This window comes from Galeopterus variegatus, unplaced genomic scaffold (genome assembly GCF_000696425.1).
Source record: "Galeopterus variegatus unplaced genomic scaffold, G_variegatus-3.0.2 Scaffold8698, whole genome shotgun sequence".
Lineage (NCBI taxonomy): Eukaryota > Metazoa > Chordata > Mammalia > Dermoptera > Cynocephalidae > Galeopterus > Galeopterus variegatus.
Window position 1 is genome coordinate 64,802 of NW_007734809.1, and position 22,379 is coordinate 87,180.

Consider the following 22,379-nt stretch of genomic DNA (forward strand, 5'->3'; position numbering starts at 1 on the left):
CTTGATACATTTTTAGCTGAATCCCAACTAATCACCTTTTGGTTGTTTCCAGTTTTTGTTTGTTAGTTTATTTTTAATGACAAAAAAACACTGGAATAAACTTCCTTGTACATTCACCTTTGCAGACTTAAATTTTGTTTTTGAGAATTTAGCTTTTTTGCTTTTAACATTTCTTCTCATTTTGGTCTTGGGGATAGATCCAGCCCAGGGCACTGTTGCTGCACATTGCGTGGGATGAAGGGCTGAAGGCTGCCTCCTCTTGCAGGCTGGCTTCTGAGATTGCACCTTCCTCTCCTGCTCCTCCTCTAACTCTATGACTCTACAAGGTAAGAAGATGGCTGAGCAAGGAGTCTGACTTGTTCAGCCCAAAGAGGGGGGCTTCTGCCAAACAAGTGTGTTATGCTCCAGGTTATGCCTCAGTGTGGCTTGACAGTGTCCTAACCCTCTCTGCACCCAAGTTACTTCTGAAAGCCACAGTCATCCTCTCGTTCTTCCTTCTACCCATCCTTCTATGTGCCATTGGTCTATCCATTATCTACCAGCCCTCCACCATCCATTCACCCATCTATCCATCCATCTTTCCATGCATCAGTCCACTTCCTATTTGTTTGTCTCTTCGACTCCATCAGCCCTCTTCATCTACACATCCATTTCTCAGCTTCCATCTACCCATCCACCCACCCACTCATCCATCCGTCCATCCTTCCATCCATCCGTCCATCCATCCATCCATCCATCCATCCATCCATCCATCCATCCATCTATCCTTCCATCCATACACCCATCCATCCATCCTTCCATCCATCCTTCCTTCCTTCCTTCCTTCCTTCCTTCCTTCCTTCCTTCCTTCCTTCCTTCCTTCCTTCCATCCTTCTATCCATCCATTCATCCTTCCATCCATTCATCCGTGTGTCCTTTTCTCTATTAATTTTTGTTTGTTTTGGTGGATGGCTGGAACAGGGATGGAACCTTGGACCTTGGTATTATCAGCACCAAACTCTAACCAACAGAGCTAACCCGCCTTCCCATTTCTCTATACATTTACCTGTTCATCAGTTCATTCATTAACTTCATTTGCCCATCTATTCTTCCACCCGACCTTTTGTCCATCCCTCCAACCCATCCACCATTCATTCATCCATTGATTATCCATTCCGTATCTAGTTCTGTGTCCATCTGTCCATCCATCTTCTAGAGCACACCCTTATTTATAAGTCAAGACACCCACACACCCAGTACCCCCTCCTTCACAGCCTGGAGTCAGGCCCAGTGACTAAGATGAGGACACAGAAATGACTCTGACCTGGTTCCTGAGCTCTCGGAATTCACAGTCACTGGGGAGAGGCAGATAACTGTCTTACACACACACACAGGCAAACAGGAAATTTCCAAAACAGCGTGATGAGTGCCTTGGGATATGTTCAGAGAAAGACACAGAGAAAGTTTGGAAAGCAGGTGGGTGGTTGGGCATTCAGATGAGGACATGCACCGTGTGCCACCATCAATGTGACTGCAGGATGAGGGATGCATACATGAGCACCAAAGGCTACCTGAGCAGGTGGCCGGGAGAACGAGGGACAGAAAAAAGGAGGAGGAAGATTGCAAGGTGCCAGGAACAAGAAGACCTTGGTCTTGGGGGAGGGGAAGGGGGAGGGGAGAGATTGGATAAGGGGCATAAAGAACAAGTATGATTTGTAACAATGAATATGCTAATTAAAAAAAAAGAAGACCTGGGTCTTGGGGCAAGTGCCACCACAGCCACGAGACCTCTTGTCTTTGTGACCCCCACCCTTTGACCACCCTCTGCCGCCCTTAACAGGCAGAGCTAACCCGCTCAGGAACCAAGACAATGCAGCAAACAACACAGATACTGTTCCCAAGCCACTCGTCATCCAGTGGGCAGTGCCTCCTCCATCCTCAGCCCATCCCTAGTTTCCAAGACAAGCTGGGGATGCTGTCTCCACAGCTGCAGCATGAACCCACCAAGTCCAGGGAGTCCCTCCTGCAACAGCCAGCCAAGGACAAGACGGCGCCCCACCTCATCCCGCGCCTCCGGGCCATGGTCAAGAGCCAGGCCTTCAAGAACATCCTGGTGGACGAGATGGACATGATGCTGTCCCGTGCGGCCACCCTCATCCAAGCCAACTGGAGGGGCTACCGGCTCCGGCAGAAGCTGGTTTCCCAGATGCTGGCAGCCAAGGCTATCCAGGAGGCCTGGAGGCGCTTCAACACCCGCCGCATCCTCCGGTCTAGCAAGGCGGTGGTGAAGAAAACGGACGCCGAGGAAGGGGACATCCCTTACCACCGTCCCCAGCAGGTGCGATTCCAATATCCAGAAGAGAACCGCCTTCTCTGCCAGCCCCTCACGTTGAACAAGGAGACCCAGTTTCCTTCCTCTGACCGTCTGGCCCATCTGCAGCCCTGGGCAGCCCAGGGCACCCCGGAGGCCGGCATGCAGGCTCCCCATGCTGCCGGAACGCCTGGAGCCACCTTTCTGCCACATCAGACCGTAACCATGAAGCTTTCGTGCCCAGTGAGTCTAGACACAAAACGCCAACCGTGCCTGGTGACAAGAACCTTCAGAAATGCCTGCCTCAGCCACGCAGAGGGGGACACAGTGAAGACCAGTCATGTCACTGCCGGAACCAACAAAACAGGGGCTCTGGAGCCACCAGTAGCCGGAAGGTATAGCCAGGAAGTTTCTAGGTCATTCAAGACCCAGGCCCAGACCCAAGCCCATGTGGAAGCAGAAATCCTCAAAGCCCCATCCCAGATGTATCCAGTGGTCTCAATAACCAACACCCCACCCCAGATGTATTTGGTGTCCACGATGACCAATACCTCAGCCCAGACTTGCCCGGTGCCCACAGTGACCAAGACTCCACCCAGGATGTGCCCAGTGGTCTCTGTAGCCAAGACCCCAGCCCAGACATACCCAGTGCCCACAATGACCAAAACTCCACCCCAGACATGCCCGGTGTCCACCATAATCAAGACCCCAGCCCAGACATGCCCAGTGCCTGTGATGACCAAGACCCCAGCTCAAGTGCGACCAACAGCCTCTGTAACCAGTAACCCATCGCAGACACGCCCAGCAGCGGTCACGGCCAAGATCCTGCCCCAGGTGTGCCTGTTGGCCTCGATGATCAAGCCCCCATCCAAGACACGTCCAGTGGTTGCAATGACCAAGACCACACCCCAGATGTGTGTGGTGCCTGCCACGGTGAAGACGTCACCCCAGATGCGCCCGGCAGCCACCACAACCAAAAGCCCCCTGCAAAAATGTCTGGGAGTCACCATGGCTAAGACTTCATCCCAGACATGCCCGGTCACCTCGATGACCAAGCCCCCACCCCAGGCACGCCTGGCGTCCATGATAACCAAGACCCCAGCCCAGATACGCTCAGTAGCTGCTGTCCTCAGGACCCTGTGCTCGGCCACTCCGGAAGCTGCAAACCTCAAGTCTTCACCCCAAGCAGCAGTAGCAGCTGGAACTTCCAACACTTTGTCCCACATGCATCTGAACGTGCCAAAGGCCAAGGCCACAGTGAATACAAAGCAGGCGGTGGGGACTGTCAAAGTCTCGTCCCACTCATACCTCAGTGAGGCAAATGTCAAGTGGCTCCCCCAGCCCCGACTGGTATCTGGGGCTCCTAAGGCTCCAGCCAAGCCTCCTTTGGATGCTGAGAAAATTAAGGCTTGCCTCCAGAAACAGGTGAAAGCAGAGACAATACCTAGGACCAATGTGGCGGCGGGAATGCTGAGGTCCTCGACCTGGATAAAAGCTGCTGAGGAAAGGAACAAAGCCCCATCACAGGCACACGTGAGGATGGACGTCATTAAGGTCCAATCCCAGGTGTACATGCCTATGGAAACGGCTGTGGTCCTGCCCCAGGCACAGCTGGCTGTCCCGCTGACCAAGGCCACATCCCAGGCACGTCCACCTGCCCAGCAGACCAGTGCCCTGTCCCAGGCACAGCTGGGCATGTGCCTGACCAAGGCCTCGTCCCAGGCACGTCCACCTGCCCAGCAGACCAGTACACTATCCCAGGCACAGCTGGGCACGTGCCTGACCAAGGCCTTGTCCCAGGCCCATCCACCTGCCCAGCAGACCAGCGCCCTGTCCCAGGCACAGCTGGCTGCACTCCTAATGAAGGCCTCATCCCAGGGAAGGCCTCATACTGGACAGACCAAGACACAGGCACAGCTGGGCACATGTCCGGCCAAGACCCCATCTCAAATACGTCTGCCCATCAAGCTGACCAAGGCCCCATCCCTGGCCCATCTGGTTACATGTCTGACCAAGGCACAGTCCCAGGCTCAGCTGGTTGCAGGGGCGATGAAGGTTCCATCCCGAGTACACCTACCCACTAGGCTGGTGAAGACACAGTCCCAGGCCCAGCTGGTCACAGATAAGGCCAAGGGCCTCTGCACAGCACACCAATCTGTTGAACTCAGCAGCAAGACCCACTCCCAGCCGCTACTGACTGGGTCCAAGGCGTCCACCCACACCTGCCTGCACATTGGTGCTAAGCTAGATAATAGACCAACCCAGCTCCATCCCCACAGCCATGGGCAGGACAAGGCCACCCAGGGCCTGCGCCCAGTGGCCCCTGAGAGCCAGGGCATGCTGGTGCCTCTGTCGGCACCCACGGGGCACCCCATGTGCAGTGACTCCTGGGGTGACAGTGGGACCACACGGGCCCAACCGTCGATGCCCAGCCAGGTTGCTCCCTGCCAGGACGATGCCACAGCCTTCCAGCTGGCCTCCCTGTGTGCCGAGCTGGCCATGGTGCTGGGCTCCCAGGAGGATCTCCGTGCCCTGCTGGCCAAAGCCCTGTCCCAGACAGAAGTACGGGCGGCTCTGAACCAGGCCCTGTCCAAGGAGATCCTGGGGACCACTGTGGCCAAAGCACTGCCCCAGGGCATACTGGGCATGGTATTGGTGAAGGCTCTGTCCTGGGGTGAGCTCGGCATCACCCTGTCCCGTGCCCTGTCCCGGGGCGAGCTGCGGGCGGAACTCACAAAGGCCATGCAGGGCAGACTGGCCGAGGTCCTCAGCAAGGCCTTGACAGATGAGGAGAGGGCGGCTCTGAGTCAGGCCCTGTGCCAGGGCGAGCTGGGCGCTGTCCTGAGCCAGTCTTTGTCCCAGGCGGCCCTGAGGACTGCAGCCAAGCTCCCCAAGGCCGACTCGAAAACTGCGGGAAGCAGGATGACCACGGTGCCGGCCCCAGTGGAGGTGGATTACAGGGGGAGCCCACTGGCTGCGTGCGGGCCCGTGAAACCACAGCCCAGCAAGGTCAGGTTCTCCTCCCAGGTTGGGGCCTGGGAGGGCTTCGCCTTGGGCCAGCACGTCGGGCCCTTGGAGGAGATGGGGGACGGGGCCACATCGGGGGGGCTACTCTGCTCCTCCATGGTCTCTGTGGGTGTCTCCTTGACTGGTACGTTGGTTGGCAGCATTAACTTGTGTCCCCTGATGACTGGCCTGGACCCCATGCCAACATGGGGGACAGGGGACCCAGGCAGGGTCTTCTCCTGCAAGCGGTATGTGAGCCCCAAGGTCAGAAAGGAAAATTGGTGCCTGGCCCTGGGGGCCGGCGAAGTGGCCTCTGATTTCCACCCCATGGCAAGTGGTGAAGGTCCCAATTTGCCCCAGCCCCCTCACCTGCAGCCGCCCCCCAGTCTGTGGCAGCTGCTCATTGCCAATGGCATGGGCCCCAGCACAAGCCGGTCATCGGTGGCCCATGACAAGTCTCCGAGCTCCCACAAGCCACAGGCGGTCAGCAGGGTAGCCCCCTGTTCGTGGACGTCATCAAGGGAGGGCGGGGTGGCCTCGGGTGCGGTTTCGGGCAGTCGGGCCCTTGGAGGAGATGGGGGCCGGGGCCACATCGGGGGGGCTACTCTGCTCCTCCATGGTCTCTGTGGGTGTCTCCTTGACTGGTACGGTGGTTGGCAGCATTAACTTGTGTCCCCTGATGACTGGCCTGGACCCCATGCCAACATGGGGGACAGGGGACCCAGGCAGGGGCTTCTCCTGCAAGCTGTATGCCCACATCGGGGGGGCTACTCTGCTCCTCCATGGTCTCTGTGGGTGTCTCCTTGACTGGTACGTTGGTTGGCAGCATTAACTTGTGTCCCCTGATGACTGGCCTGGACCCCATGCCAACATGGGGGACAGGGGACCCAGGCAGGGTCTTCTCCTGCAAGCGGTATGTGAGCCCCAAGGTCAGAAAGGAAAATTGGTGCCTGGCCCTGGGGGCCGGCGAAGTGGCCTCTGATTTCCACCCCATGGCAAGTGGTGAAGGTCCCAATTTGCCCCAGCCCCCTCACCTGCAGCCGCCCCCCAGTCTGTGGCAGCTGCTCATTGCCAATGGCATGGGCCCCAGCACAAGCCGGTCATCGGTGGCCCATGACAAGTCTCCGAGCTCCCACAAGCCACAGGCGGTCAGCAGGGTAGCCCCCTGTTCGTGGACGTCATCAAGGGAGGGCGGGGTGGCCTCGGGTGCGGTTTCGGGCAGTGCAGGCGGTGGGAGGGCCACCCACTGTCCCCACCAGTCTTCCTCTGCCGGTGGGGGTTCTACTCCGTGTCAGCACCCGGGGGTCAGCAGGTTGCCCCCCAAACTGTATCAACCCGCAGTGGCCAGAGGTCCTCGCCAGCCATCCAGGGCCTCTGAGGGGAGCCTGCAGAGAAAGACTCAGCCCCCAAGTCACAAACAGGGCTCCCGGGGGACTAGGGAGACGATCAACAAGGGGACCCCAAATCCATCGCAGGCCTCCCCGAGGAGCCAGGTGCAGGCAGCCAAGACTTGGGTAGATGGCAGTCTGTTCCCAGGTTCCCTGGGCCGCAGGTTGGCACAAGTCCTTCCCCAGATGTCCACCCCTGGACAGGAGCGGGCTCCTACACAGCGTTGTGTTTCCACCCCGCCCTGCTCCCGGGAGCTGGCGACTGGCCGCCAGATGTCCATTCTCAGTGAGTTGATGTCCAGTTTGCCGCAGGGTTCAGAAAATGGCTTGGCCAGAAGCTTCTGCCAGGACTCCACGGCCTTCGGCCTCAATGAGAGTCACTCTTATAGCTCCCTGCCAAGCTATAGCTCACACAGCCTGTCCACCACCTCTGCGGCCAGCCTCACCACCGTCAACCTGGTGGAGGAGGAGTCCTGCGAAGGCAACCTGGACGAGGACCTCCAGCTAGAGTCCCTTCTCTCTCGGGAGTCCATGGGGAGGCTCCAGAGGCTTGAGGACATGAAAGAGACTGAAAAAGCTGGCCATAGGCACAGGATCCCAATCCTCCAACACCAGCCCTTCACAGACTCAGAGCTAATACCAGTTCTACAGCATAGCTCCATGTGCATTGACTCGGCCTTGAGTGTCCACTGGAGCTCAGAGAGTGAGGTGGATAAGTTCCCCTCAGAGCAAAGCTCTATGAATTTGATAGAGAGATTTGCTAAATCGACCTTCAGAACAGGGATGAGGAAGAGTCTGTCTTGGGATACTGTGGTCCCCACTATATATCGGGAGCCATCTGTGGCCACTGGGTTGGCCCCAAGCACATCCCAGCCTACAGTGGTCAATAGGGTAGCTCCAAACCTAGACCAGTCATCAGGGGCCAGTAGGGTGTACCCAACCACAGGCAAGCCGTCAGTGGCTGGTAGGTTGACTTTAAGCCTATCACAGCCACCAGCATCCAGTAAGGTGTCCCGCGGCCTAGCAAACCCATCTAAGAAGAGTGGGGTGGCCCTCAGCCTAGCTAATACATCTATGGGTTGTGGGGTGACCCCCAACTCATCCCTGCTATCTGTAGCCAGAAGGATGGCCCCTGGCCTAGGTTACCTATCTGGGAGCAGTGAGATGTCCCCAAGCCTAGGCCACCCATCTATGACCACTGGGGTGTCCCCAAGTCTAACTCAGCCATCTATGACCACTGAGGTGTTCCCAAGCCTAGGCCACCCATCTATGACCACTGGGGTGTCCCTAAGCCTAACCCAGCCATCTATGGCCAGTGGGGTGTCCCGAAGCCTAAGCCTCCCACCTATGGTCAATGGGGTGTCCCCAATTCTACCTCAGCCATCTATGACCAGTGGGGTGATCCCAAGCCTAGCCTTCCAATCTATGGCCAATGGGGTGTCCCCAAGCCTTGGTCACCCATCTATGACCACAGGGGTGTCCTCACACCTAGTCCAGCCATTTATGACCACTGTGGTGTCACCAAACCTAGGCCACCCATCTATGACCACTGGGGTGGCCCCAATCCTAGCCCGGCCTTTAATAACCACTGGGGTGTCCCCAAGCCTAGTCCAGCCATCAGTGCCCAGTGGGGTGTCCCCAAGCCTAACCCAGCCATCTATGACCACTGGGGTGGCCCTAAGCCTAGGCTTCCCACCTATGGTCAGTGGGGTGTCCCCAAGCCTAGGATACCCATCTGTGTCTAGTGAGATGTCCCCAAGTCTAGCACAACCATCTATGATCACTGGGGTGGCTCCAAACCTAGCTCAGTCATCTGTTGCCAGTGGGATGTCCCCAAGCCTAGCCCAACCATCTATGACCAGCAGGGTATCCCCAAGCCTAGCACAACCATCTGTGGCCAGTAGGGTGACCCCATGCCTAGCCCAGCCATCTGTGGTCAGTGGGGTGTCCCCAAGCCTAGCCCAGCCATCTGTGCCCAGTGGGGTGTCCCCAAGCCTAGCCCAGCCATCTGTGCCCAGTGGGGTGTCCCCAAGCCTAGCCCAGCCATCTGTGCCCAGTGGAGTGTCTCCAAGCCTAGCCCAGCCATCTGTGCCCAGTGGAGTGTCCCCATGCTTAGCCCAGCCATCTGTGCCCAGTGGAGTGTCCCCAAGTCTAGCCCAGCCATCTGTTCCCAGAGGGCTATCCCCAAGCCTAGCCCAGCCTACTGTGACCAATGTGGTGTCCCCAAGCCTTGGTCACCCATCTATAACCAGTGGGGTATCCTCAAGCCTAGCCCAGCAATCTCTGACCACTGGGGTGTCCCCAAGCCTAGCCCAGCCATCTGTGCCCAGTGAGGTGTCTCCACGCCTAGCCCAACCATCTGTGCCCAGTGGGGTGTCCCCAAGCCTAGCCCAGCCATCTGTTTCCAGTGGGGTGTCCCCAAGCCTAGCCCAGCCATCTGTGCCCAGTGGGGTGTCCCCAAGCCTAGGTCCACCGTCTGTGCCCAGTGGGGTGTTCCCAAGCCTAGCTCAGCCTTCTATGACCAATGTGGTGTCCCCAAGCCTTGGTCACCCATCTATAACCTGTGGGGTATCTTCAAGCCTAGCCCAGCAATCTCTGACCACTGGGGTGTCCCCAAGCCTAGCCCAGCCATCTGTGCCCAGTGGGGTGTCTCCACACCTAGCCCAGCCATCTGTTTACAGTGGGGTGTCCCCAAGCCTAGCCCCGCCATCTGTGCCCAGTGGGGTGTTCCCAAGCCTAGGTCCACCGTCCGTGTCCAGTGGGGTGTCCCCAAGCTTAGCCCAGCCATCTGTGCCCAGTGGGGTGTCCCCAAGCCTAGGTCCACCGTCCGTGCATAGTGGGGTGTCCCCAAGCCTAGGTCCACCGTCCGTGCCCAGTGGGGTGTCCCCAAACCTAGCCCAGCCTTCTGTGCCCAGTGGGGTGTCTCCAAGCCTAGCCCAGCCATCTGTTCCCAGTGGGGTATCCTCAAGCCTAGCCCAGCAATCTATGATCACTGGGGTGTCCCCAAGCTTAGCCCAGCAATCTGTGCCCAGTGGGGTGTCACCAAACCTACACCAACAATCTATGATTACTGCGGTGTCCCCAAGCCTAGGCCACCCGTCTATGACCAGTGGGATGGCTCCAAGCTTTGCCCACCCATCTCTGGCCAGTGGGGTAATCCCTACCCTAGCCCACCCATGGGTCTCCAGTGTGGTGGCCCCAGTCCTAGGACAGCCATCTGTGAGCAGTGGAGTGTTTCCCAGCACACCCCTGTCATCTATGATGGCGCAGACATCTATGGCCAGTGGAGTAGCCCCCAGTCTAGGTCAGACTTCCACACCCACTGAGTTTACTTCCAGACTAGACCAGCCAGCTATGGTTAGTTGGGTGGCCCCCACCCTATCCCAGTCACCCACGGCCAGTCGGGGGACCTTCAGTCCGGCCCAGCCATCTGTGGCCCGCTGGTTGGCATCCAGCCTGGCCCAGCCATCTGTGCTCAGTGGCGTGGGGAAAGGCCTCAGCCCACCCGGTTGGGGTCCTGGGGTGGATTCAAGCCTGCAGTCCTCCAGGGAGAGTGCGGGAGCCCCTCATCTATGTCCCCCTTCAATCTTTATTTCAGTTAGCGCATGTCAACCATACCCGTGTGTGGCCAGTGGCATGGGTCAGGGTTCAAACCAGCCATCTCTGGGAACTGGGGTGGACCCCAGGGAAGACCCTCTGATGGCTACTGGGGTGGTTTCCAACCTCCAGGACTCTGGGTTCAGGGAAGTGTCATTTGGGTTCCATCAGCCACCCAGTGTTGGTGGGAGGTATTCAAGTGTGTGTCAACCTTCTGTGGTCACTGTTTCAGTGCCAAACTTGTGCCAGGCTTCTGTGGCCAATGAGGAGGACTGTGGGCTAGGCCAGGGATCCAGTGTTTTTCAGGGGACTCTCTTCCAGGGTGCAGCTATGGGCATGCCACAGGGCCCCGTGGCTGCTAGTGTGTTCCTAAGTATGTCTCAGGGAGCCGTGTGTGACGGTGTGGCTGGGCGTCTACCCAGGAGATGCACAGCAACTTGTGTGGGTCAGAGTCAGTCTCAGGTGGCCAGTGGCACAGCTCCTATGGCACCCCAGATCTTGGGGGCAGGTGCCCCTTTAACTCGTGGAGTCTCCATGGCCACGGGGGTGGGCCCCAGCCTTCCCCCAGCTTCAGTGCCCACCAGCCTGGCCAACAGTCAGTCCAAGCTCTCCCTGGCCAGTGTGGGTCCCAGCATCTCTCAGGTCAATGTTGCTGCACTGGTCACTTCGGACCCTATCCTATCCAGCTACCAACCTGCAAATGTTGTCCCTCAGGGCTCCGTGCTGGGCATGGCTGGCAGTGGTCTCATGCCAGGTTCTGTAGCCAGAAGGATGAACACAGCCAGGGCCCCAGGCGCTGTGGTTAGTGGCATGGCCCCTCTTCTTCCCCCAGGGTCTGTGATCAGGGGCGTGGGACAGAATCTTTCATCAGGTTATCTGGCCGATGGTGGGGCCCGGAGTCTCCCACCAGGTTCTGTGGCCAGTAGGGTGGCCGACAGTCTGACGGCAGCAGACAGGCAAAGTCTGTCTGCAAGACCCTCAGCTAGTGTAGTCACTCCAAGCCAACTCCCAGATTCAGTGGTGAGTGGGGTGGACCTAAGTGTACCTCTTGGTTCTATGGCAACTGTGGGGGCCTCTAGTAGGGCCCAGAGTCTCCCCCAGGGGTCCATGCTGATTGGAATCACTCCCCATCCTTATTATGGAGCCCCAGCTGGAGAGGGGTCTACAGTCCCCGGCCCAGCATCCCATGGCACTGGCCTGAACCAAGTTCATCCTCAAGCCTCGGGAGCTAGTGGCACAGCCAGGCGGGTATCCCAAGTACCCACGGTACTGTCGAGAGCCTTTCAGCTGAGCCAAGAGCTTGGGATGACACCACCTGAGGCCACAGAGGGCTGGGACATTGCAAAGTCGGGAGAACTGGACGAGGCTCTCTCCCATGTGTCAGGATCCAGCAGCGAGTCCACGGATCTAACCAGCAAGTCCAGGGTCCTTGGGGCAACCCCGTGGATACACCATGGTGCCATGGGGATGGATGTGGACTATGACCACAGGCCCCAGTTTGAGGAGGAGACTCTTCCCAAAGCCCAGATGGACTGTTTGGTGGAGGTGGCTCCCAGCCAAGCCAGTGGTGAGGTCCCAGTGTCTTTCCAGCCTCTGAGTTTAGCCAAGCACCCCATGGCCAGCAGCATCACCCCAACTCTACAGCCACAGTCAATAACCAGTGGCAGGGTCCCCAGTTCCCACCTTATGGCTGAGAGTGGGCAGATATGTGTAGGTGACACAGCCATGAGTCAGCCCATGGCTCCTGGGCCCACAGAGGCCCCCTCAGCTCTGATACAGGAGTCCATGGCTCATGTTGGACCCCAAAGCCATTCCCAGGGGATGGTGGCTTCTACTGAAGTGTCAGGATCACCCCAGCTGGCTTCGGGCAGTACCATGGCATCTAGTGTGCATTTGGGGTCTGTGGCCAGGTTGGAGACCCCTAGTCCACCCCAGAGGTCCAGCATGGTCTCACACGTGCTGTCATCCTTGGCTACAAAGGCAGCATCCAGTCCCTTACAGATGGAAGCTGTCCCCAGTGCACTCCAGAAACCAGTGTCTGGGAACCAGGCCCAGAGCAACCGTGAGTCCCTTGGCCCTAAAAAGTCCTTCAGATCCATGCACAGAAGCACTGTTCCGGAAATGCTAGAAGGTTCTGTGGCCAAGGTTGTGCCCTCCCATCAGGTGCAGAAGCATGCATCCTGGACCTCACTGGTCAAGGGCAAACGGCCCAGCAGCGCACCCTCAGTGGGCATAACACCCATCCTCCACACCAGCGAGGCAGCACGTGGCACGACCATCCCTAAGCTGTCCCTGGGAGTCCGGAGGGTGTCTATAGGCTATGAGTCTTCACCGAGTGGTTCCCGACGGCCCCTTTTTGATCAGGAATCAAAGGAGGGGATACAGGACTCCCCTAGCTCCGGGGGTCCTGTGGTTAGTCAGAAGGCATCCCTGATCCCCTCTGTACTCCAGGGCCCCACGGATGCTGGCATGGCTGGTGGCCAGTCATGGAACTCTGCTGTTCCCAGTGTAACGGTCAGGCCCATGGACCACACCGCTGTGGCCCCCTGCAGCGCAAGGAGGCCAGCCAGGGGTGCTGGGCCGTGGGACGCCGTGGGCAGCAAGGTGTCAGCGGATCCCAGGCAGCCGGGGAAGTTGACGATGTCGGTGCAGACTGTAGAGGAGATAATCGTCCAAGCCGTGATCACTCTCCAGGCGTGCATGCGTGGCTACCTAGTGCGTCGTACCATCAAGGTGTGGCACCAGTGGGCCACCATCATCCAAGCTACTTGGCGTGGCTACTGTGTGCGGCGGAAACTGACCCACCTCTACAGAGCCACCACAGTCATCCAGGCTGCCTGGCGAGGCTACTGCACCCGCCGGGACCGCGCCCAGCAAATGCTGCTCCCGGGCACGTGGGCAGAGCTGGGCAGCAGCAGAGCCAGGACCACCTCTGATCACCGCTGTTACCAGTCTTGCCAGCCACACGTCTGCAGCCTCTGCCAGTCCCTGAGCACCGGGTTGGGGTCCCCTCCCAGCGTGGTGATGCTTGTGGGCTCCAGTCCCCGCACCTGCCACATGTGCGGCCACACCCTGCCCACGCGGGTGGTGCAGGGTGTGGGCCAGGGGGGTGGGCCATGGGCCTGTGTCTCCCAGCCGGCTTCGCAGAGCTCCCAGCAGCTGCGTCACCAGATCAAGGCGGCCACAGTCATCCAGTCGGCCTGGAGGGGCTTCAAGATCCGCCGCCAGCTGAAGCAGCAGCAGGTAGCAGCCAAGATGGTCCAAGCCAACTGGCGAGGCCACCACACCCGCACCTGCCTCACCACGGATGCACTCTTGGGGCCAGCAAGCCCATGGAACAGCTCGCGGCACACGTACTGGCCCGGTGTCTAGGACCCTGGCTACCAACATGGAGGACACTGTGGGAGGGGCTGTGTCTAATGAATAAAGTCCTCCACAGCCTGGATCTTGGTTCATGTTTTCCAGATTAATGGGAGAATCTCAGGCATGGTGTGTGGGGGGATATAGTGAGAGGGACCTGAAACATCCCAGAGAGGAGGGGCCCCAAAGCTTCCAACCACACAGATTGTGCCCAGGATCTGTGGCCGGGATGGGGTCCCCAAGTCTTTCCTGGAAGTCAGGGGCCACCAGCATGGCCTCACACTTGCCGCCATGTCTGTCCATGGTTAACCAGGTGGTATCTAGTCGGTTCCAGATGGAAGCTGTCCCCAGTGCACTCCAGAAAGCAGTATCTGGGGACCTGGTCTGGAACACCCACCTTGAGTCCCTTAGCCCTAGAAAATCCTACAGGTGCTGTATGGGTGCTTCATTCTAGAAGTGCTAGAGGGTTCCAGACATGTCCTGATTTGGGGGGATGCTGGGCCCCCCCAAGGGGCTCCAGCCTGAGTGAGACAGAGGGGGACAAGGACAGGGCAGAAGGAGGGGAGGGGGCTGGGGACTGCCAGAAGGGTCAGCCTGGCAAGGGAGGGGCAGAGGGAGTGCCGGCATGGGTTTGGGGAAACTATGGAGAGGGCACCACAGAGTACTGGGGCTGCAAGAGGGACTGGGAGGGGGCAGGGTGTCCTGAGAGGATGGGAAAGATGGCGGGCTTCAGGGTCATGGTCCAGGCAGGGTGTTTAGGAGGAGTGGGGGTCCTGTGAAGAGCAGGGTACGAATGGCACTCCCTGGGGAACAGGAGCACCCCCTAGAGGCCCCACGTGCAGACGCTCCGCCCTCTCCGCGCCCCTCCACAGCCCCGCGCTCCGCCAGCAGGGGGCGCGCGCGCGCAGGTGTAAAGGGCAGGCACCTGGCCACACACCTGTGCAGAGCCGGAGGCGGCCCCTTCCGCGCAGGAATGGCGGGCACCCAGCTGCCGCCGCTTCTGCTTCTGGCTCTGGGGCTGCTAGTGAAACCTTTTGATGCTAATAAACAGTTTGCCCTTGCCACCTCTACAGGTAAGAGCAGGTAAGAGGGAAGCCCGGCTTCCGGAAAGCTGGGGGTGGGGTGGGGAGCGCACACACCCAGTCACATACCTGGCTTCTGGACTCTTCCCTCAGCACGCTCGTCTGCCAGCCTTCCAGAGAAGACTGACCTTTCCCCAGAGACAAATGTGAAAGTGAGAACAGCGGGAGCAACTTCTCGCTTCCAAGACCTGGGGCTGCCCGACCTGTGACCCCAGTGTGCCCTGAACTGGTTGGAGGCTGGGGATTGCCTCTCATCCAGTCTGAGGCTCTGCTTCTCTTAGCCCAGACCCCAAAGAGAGAATGATGACCCCGGGGCCATGGGAGGCCAGGGAACAGAGGCTCTTCCTGGTCATCAAGCATCCATGCTCCCATAAATTCTTCTTGGTGTCTGACTTAATTCCCTCCTGCTGCCCTATGAGAAAGTTCTCAGCGTGGAGAAGAGTTGACCTTGTTTGTATCCCCTTCCCCGAGCCTCCCCCTCCCACCGAGTCATCATTCTCTGACCCGTGTCCCAGCCCCAAACCTATATTACAGCAGAGGCCACCAGGGCTGGCATGCTGACTGCAGACAAGGGTTTCCTTCAGTCATCACCTTTATCCCTATTTCGTAGCTCAGGAAACTGAGGCTCAGTCCAGCCCTGTGCTGGACCCAGGTTAGAACCAGTTGATTTGGCTCATGCCAGTCTCCCAGTCTAGGAGTCTCTGGGAAAATCAAACACTGGGCACTATGTGTAGAAACAGTCCCATTTTACCTTCTGGTCAGTTCTCCAGCAGCTCATGAGCACCTACTCTGTGCCGGGCATTCAGGAGGGCTTTTGTCCTCCACCTCCTCTTTTAAGGTGCACTGGTTTTCCTCAGTTCACTTTAAAAATTCAGCTCCCCAGAATTCTGGCTTGACTTGGGGTCCACTATGGCCCCTGAGTCATTTTCATTTCAGGAGAAACCTCTCATAGTCTGAATTCCTCTTCACATGATAGTGGGAGGCAGTTTGGGGAGGCTGACCCGTTAGTCCTCAATTCCGTGGAGGTCCTCCTGCCTACCTTCCCAATCACCTCAGGCCATACCTCTACCACTCTGAGCCTTGGTAAAATAGGGATGAAGTCCAAGTGGTGCTTCATGCCTCTTCTAGATTCATCTGTCATCCCCCCAGGGCCTGGGAGACTGAACAGAGAGATGGGGATAGGGGCCGGCAGACCCATTTCCCTCCCAGGGTCAGTGCTGCATTATTTCCGCATTTTTGCTGCCTGGGGTGAGGCAAGGAGGAAGCTCAAAGATCTGTGCGGGGCTGGGTGAACAAGGGTGGGGCGGGGAGCAGTTGATGAATGAACTTGCACACCCCTGAGGTGCCCAGCTGCCTGTATCTGTGCAGGAGTAATTGTGGGAGGTGGCCCATGAGCTGTTTACCCGCCCTCCACCTGGTCCCTGGGCTCCATGCCTGGGACAGGGTGAGTGCCAGGGAGTGGCTGGAGCAAAGCAGGGACACGATCCAGAGACACGATCTGATGACTGTTCCCAGCACCCAGGTCTCTACCTCCCGTTAAAACTCTGAGTTTAGCCTTGGGGACCTCCCAGGTACCTGGGGAAGAAGATTAGGGCTGGCCCTCACTGAGCTCAGAGGGGGATCTGTACGGCTGAGCATCCTGAGGGCACACTGTGTGCTGAACCTGAGTGATGAACTGTCCGAGGCGTTGATTTCCCATGACCTCCATCTTACAGAAAAGGAAACCGAGTCCCAGAAAGTTGAAAGGAGTTGCTGAGCCCAATGCCTGGCTTGCAGCCATTCCCCATATCCTGGGGGGCATCTAGAGCCTTGAGGCAAAAAGACTGGGAGGTCCCAGTGTGAAATTGAACCGTGACTGTGGGCCCTCAGACAAGGAGCTTGACCTCCTGAGGGAGTCTTGGTTTCCCTCATGGCATCCTAAATCCTCTGGGCCTCCCTATGAGCCTCGCATTGATACTTGTGATAATAGGGCAGGAGGCATTCGAGAGGGAGGGGTCGGGGTGACCCAGGTTTGCAAAACCCTGTTCTTTGTCATGTGCTTCCTGCACCCTCAATGGCATTTTTCTTTCTAGTGGTTATGACTTCTTTATCCCTGAGCAGCAGCGTGACAGAGGACTCAACTTCCATCCCTCCGGCCACTTCTACCTCCATTTCAGGGGAAACCACCGACACCTCCAGCCTCCCGAGTTCGGAGGCAGACTCCACGACCCAGCTCAGCTCCACAGATCCAGGGATGATCACCACCACCCCACAACTAGGGACAGTCACCTACACCAGCTCTCACTCACCCAGTTCAGAGCTCACCTCCATTTCTCATTCCACCCACGCTGGTTCCACATCCTTCACCCTGCACTGGAACCTCAGTTCCCTCAGTCCTGGGACGGAGCCCTCGGTCCGCACTGACCAGACTTCGGGGCGCTCTGGCCAGGGTGAGTGGTAACAGGTTTTGGGGGTGTGGGGCAGGTGGCCGGTACCGGGCTGAAGTTCTGGGATTGGCCACCAGGGGGAGACACAGGCTCGGGAATGCGCTAGAGAGGGCCTCCCTTCCCCAACCGCCTCGTCTACACCCCTTCATCTGGAGAACACTTACTAAGAGGTTAGTGTGTGTCAGGTCTTGGGACACAGTTATATGCAAGAGAGACAAAAATACCGGTGAGGTGATAGGTTTAAACTATATATTTATTTGTTCATAAAATAACAAAATAGAGCAGGACAAGGGGTTGGAATATGGTTGCAAATGGTTTGAAAATTTTGAGTGTTCTGCGACTGGTCTGAGTGCAGTCGTGTTTACAATTGATTGATCACAACCAGTTACAGATTTCTTTGTTCCTTATCCACTCCCATTATTTTGCTTGACTAGCCTTTAAGTTAAAAAAAAAAAAAAAAAAAAAAAAGTGGTGAGCTAAGATCTCAGTTTGAGGAGGTGAAGGAGGGAGCCATGCAGGTATCTAGTGGGAGGGCAGCCCAGCCCTGAGGTGGGGCTGACTGCCTGATGTGTTTGAGAAAAGTGAGGTGGCTGGAATGGGGTTGAGTGGGCTATGAATTGAGGGTTGAAGGTGGGGAGGTTGCAGGTTGTACCAACACAGGACCCCAGGGACTGCACAGAGGTCAAGCAGTTTTAGGGGGTCTGGAAAAATCTATGATTGAAAATAATACCTTGTCTCCAAAATGTTCAAAAAGTACAAACATGAAATATAATGATCTTTTGCTTAAAGTCACAGAATACACACCATCTTCACAAAGCATTGAATTTTGCATGTGTCTTCAGAATATCAAGGCATTTGGAAACATGTCTAGGTTAGAATGTTCTCACTTCAGAAGAACTGCTGAGAGTACCCAATGATGGCAAAGAAAACACAGCAAACTAAACGAATACTTGTAGATAAGTATATTCAAAAGGAAAGGGCTAAAAATGTGCTTTAAAAAGGTTATAGAAACAATGGAAGAGAGAAGTGAGCACAGCTCCCTGAAAACAGATTTAAAAGGCTCTGGGCCCTAGGGCCGAGCCCGTGGTGCACTCAGGAGAGTGCGGTGCTGGGAGCGCAGCAGTGCTCCCGCCGCGGGTTCAGATCCTATATAGGGATGACCGGTTCACTCACAGCGCTCACTGGCTGAGTGTGGTGCAGCCGGTCTCAAAAAAGGACAAAAAAAAAAAAAAAAAAAAAAGGCTCTGGGCCCTGATGGGTGTCTCAGACTTGGGAGGGGTGGGGCCCAGGGCTGACTCAGGGCTCCTTCCTCCGGCTCCAGGTTACATTGGGGCCTCCGAGTCACACAGGAACCCAGGCGTGGTGGTGGCTGTGTGTTTGTTGGTGTCTATTTTGGTCATCGGGTCTGTGGTAATGGCTGTGAGGTGCTGCCACAAGGATGAGTCCAAGTTCAAGAACCTGGATAAGGTGTCCCTGGTGAGGTGGGGGCTGGGCTGGGGGCTCGGCCCTGGGGCCAGGGCAGGGTTGGGGCGGCAGTCCTCCCAGGCAGGGTGCGCCCTGCTGCACAGCCCACTGGGGCCTGAATGCTCCTGTGTGTTTTCCTCTTCCAGGGAACCATAAACGAAGGTCCATCCTTCTACTGGAGTAGATCACCCCACCAACTACTGGAGTGATCCCCTGGGGGCCGACAGAGATGGGCTTGGATGGGGCTGGGGTGCCTGAGGAGGGGCAGAGCCTGAGGGAATAAAACCCCTATTAATAATCTGAGGCCTCCTGAATCATGGATTTGTGTGACAACCATTAATTGATCGCCTACTATGTTCAGGGCCCTGTGCTGGGGTCACAGTGGGGACCATGTCTCCACTCTCATGGGGCTCACAGTCTTGGGGGTGCAGACAGGAACCGGGGGAATCAAATGAGGTCATTTCAGATGGCACTGAGGACTGCAGAGTCACGGATTGGGGCTGTGGGACCACAGGGCCGGTGTGTCCAGGTTTGCTGAGAGTCACAGGGAGGCCTTGCCGAGGAGGTGACGTTTGAGCTGAGACCTGAGGGGTGGGCAGGAGCTACCCTGAGGAAAGCTGGGGAAGGTGTCCTGGGAAGTGGACACAGAAAGCTCTGTGGTAGGAAAACCCTGGAGGTGTTTGAGAAACAGCAGGGAGGTAAACAGGGTCAGAGCGGTGAGGGAGGGTCGCGCAGGCTGTGGGAAAGAGTGTGGGTTTTACCCCAAAGGTTGTGGACCCCAGGAGAATTTCCAGCCAGCAAGTGCCAGAACTGGGTTGATCTTTCTTCAAGTCTTTGGGAAGACAGACCAGCTCTGCAGGGGAGTCATGGTACCCTCTCCCACCAGTCTTCTTTGAATCATTTCAGTCCTGCGTCCCAGGGTGCGGGGGACACTCTGTCCCCTCCCATTGTGTGGGAGGGAAAACCGAGTTCAGTGCGGGGCAGACCTGTGGCGGGTCAGTGGGCTCTTTCTACTGCCCACCCCACCTCCAGCATCGTCCAGGATTCTCTAGCAGAGGGGGATGCCAAGGCTCCAAGCTGGGTCTCCTTGGCCTGGGATGTGTCCCTGGGCCGTCTCCATGATTCCAGCCCAGAGCTGTCCCCTCAGGGCTGGCTTTACCAGGCTGTGAAATGGACACTCAGAGAGGCCTCAGGGTCAAGCTCACCTAGAACACTGGGGCGAGAGCCTGCTCAGGGCAGAGTCATGCTTTGATGATTTTGGGGGTGGGTGGGTGGGTAGAGGAGATGGTGGGGCCTCCAGTACAGGTGAAACATTAACTCACAGCAGCTCAGGAGGTGACAGCAACACAGGAGCCCCTTTCCTGTGGCTACAGCCCCCTCCCTACCCTCCCACCCCACCCCCACCTCACCATCCCTCCGGGGGGCTGCAGCTCTGGCCCCCACAGTTTGTGAGTGGGGTTTGACCAGAGAGGGTTACTGATCTGCCTGGGGTGGCACCATGTAGTGAACAGCTGTCTGGGAGACCCCATCAACCCCCAAGGGCCACCCGCCAACTTCTAAGGCCAGACCCCTTGGCTCTGCTTTGAAGAATTCCCCTGTCTTCCCCACAAAGCTGCACCTCTTTCTGTGTCTCTCTGGCTCTGCGTTTCCATCTCTCTCCCTGTCACATGCAAACATGCGAACAATTAGACTTACCTGCTCACTCGATCCTTCCCCTCCTCCTCTGTCCCCTCTCTCCCCCTCCCTTCCCCTCTTCCTCCTTCTCCCACACCCGGTCATGCTCCAGCCACTCTCTCTAACACCCTTGGGCCCTCCCGGTCACTCTGCCCACCACCTCATGGCTCTGTCCCAAGAGGGGTGTGTGGGTTGTGTCTCGGCCTGGTGCTCAGACAGTGAGGCAGGGGTGGGGTGGGGTCAGGGGTAGACCCTGGGCTACCCTCTTGGGCAGGTCCAGTCCTCTCCTCTCCCACTCCCTGGGATGTCACAGGACACAGGCAGAACTCAGCAGTGGCCATGAGCGTCAGGCCTGCCTGCACCTCACAGGGAGAGCTTGTGTGCATTTAAAGGGGTCTGAGGTAGTGGGCTGAAACCATCAGAGCTGCTCTGGGAGCTGAATGAATCCCCCATGGGGCCTGGGGCCAGGGGACTCCTTTCCAAGGGTTCTGATGCCCCCCCCCAACAGGCTGCTAAACCTGGCAGGGTATGTGGGAAGGTCTTTGGGCTCACGGCGTGTGTGTGGGCACATGTCCCTGGACAGAGACCCCTGCAGAAGTCCCAGGGGGTGTCCCACACTGGTGCTGGTGGTGTGACCCAGCCACCTTGACTGAGTGTGCTTAGGCTCCCGGGAGGGTGTAGGGTGTGGGAGTGAGCTCTGCATCTAGGGGGTGTCCCACAGGCATGTAGCTGTGCTCCCAGGGGCCTCAGGGTCTCACAACCACCAACCCAGGTCCAGAGATGCCTGCGACATGAGGCACAGCAGAACGTCACTCTCCTTCCTGCTGAGTGAGGTGAGTGGTGGGAGGTGGGTGGTGGCCCGGGCCATGGGGGAGGGGGTCCCAGCACACCTCTACTCAGAAACACCCAGAGCTGCCTGGACACCAGCTTACAGGGGGAAACTGAGGCCCAGAGAGGCCATCAGGGACTTGGGGACCCAATCCAGGTGTCCAGTCCAGGGCTGTGGCCACTGCTTTTTGGAGTAAGGGACCCCCCCACTCCTGAGTGCAAGATTTGACTGCCCAAGGAAAGGGGACATGACTGTCCCCAGACCAGGGCAGGGAGGGCATGAGGCCACATTGGAAAAGGGTCAATGGCCCTATTTTGGGAAATTGAGGTAGTAGAAAAAGACAGTAGAGAGCAGAGAACCTGGCAGGTGCTGGATTTGAATCCCAGGCTGGTCACCGATGCCTGAGGCTGGTAACCTCTCTGGGACTCAGTGTTTGCTCATGTAAAAAATGGGCTAAAATTGTGTGGATTGAGGAAGCTCATGATGAGCCTGTCGGTCCCCTGTGGCAGGTGAGGTCCCATATGCATTAAGTTGTCTATCCATGCCCCAGCCATCTGCAGAAGGAAGAGAAGGATAAGGCTGTCCTCAGTTTATTTTATTATTATTATTATTTTTAAAAGATGACCGGTAAGGAGATCTTAACCCTTGACTTGGTGTTGTCAGCACCACGCTCAGCCAGTGAGCGAACCGGCCATCCCTATATGGGATCCGAACCCGGGGCCTTGGTGTTATCAGCACCATACTCTTCCAAGTGAGCCACGGGCTGACCCTGTCCTCAGTTTACAAATTAGGAAACTGAGGCACAGAGAATTTAGCCCTCTCCCAAAGCAAGAGACGAAGCAGTGTTTGGATCTGGGCCCCGTCTGTGCTCGGAACTCCTGAGGTTGAGCTGTGAACTGGCCAGGGGTGGCTCCGGTACCTTCTCCCATCTCTCCTAAGTGGGGACCTCCTGGTGCGCCCCAAACTATCAGTTTACAGCATCACCCATTCCACCTGCAAGTGGGGCACCTATCATGCACTGGGCCCTGAGCTGGGTTTGGGGGACCCAGAGGTGAAATGGTGGGCTCTGCCCCCCAGGGGGGCTCATCAGGTCGGAAGACAGATGTTAAACCAAGGAAAAGGATGAAATGGGGTGTGTGTGTGCACGTGCGTGTGTGTGTGTGTGTGTGCGTGTGTGTGCGCACGTGCGTGTGTGTGTGTGTGTGTGTGTGTGTGTGTGTGTGTGTGTGTGTGTGGCTGGGGGGGGGGGGGGGGGGGGGGGAT

The 22,379-nt window shown here is 57.5% G+C and overlaps 2 protein-coding genes across 2 annotated transcripts; both read left to right on the forward strand.

The window, feature by feature from the left end:
• Nucleotides 1-313: 313 nt before the first annotated feature.
• Nucleotides 314-13,726, forward strand: KIAA1683 (KIAA1683 ortholog). Its single transcript, XM_008593093.1, is given in 5 exon segments — nt 314-326; nt 1,820-1,926; nt 1,928-4,000; nt 4,229-5,299; nt 12,733-13,726. Coding segments are annotated over 5 exon segments (4,185 nt in total). The 3' UTR covers nt 13,654-13,726.
• Nucleotides 13,727-14,614: 888 nt separating this feature from the next.
• On the forward strand, nt 14,615-18,822 carry LOC103608695 (cell wall integrity and stress response component 2-like). Its single transcript, XM_008593094.1, has 4 exons — nt 14,615-14,714; nt 16,796-17,152; nt 18,471-18,625; nt 18,760-18,822. The coding sequence occupies exons 1-4, from the start codon at nt 14,615-14,617 to the stop codon at nt 18,820-18,822; spliced, it is 675 nt and encodes a 224-aa protein (XP_008591316.1).
• The last annotated feature ends 3,557 nt before the right edge of the window (nt 18,823-22,379 follow it).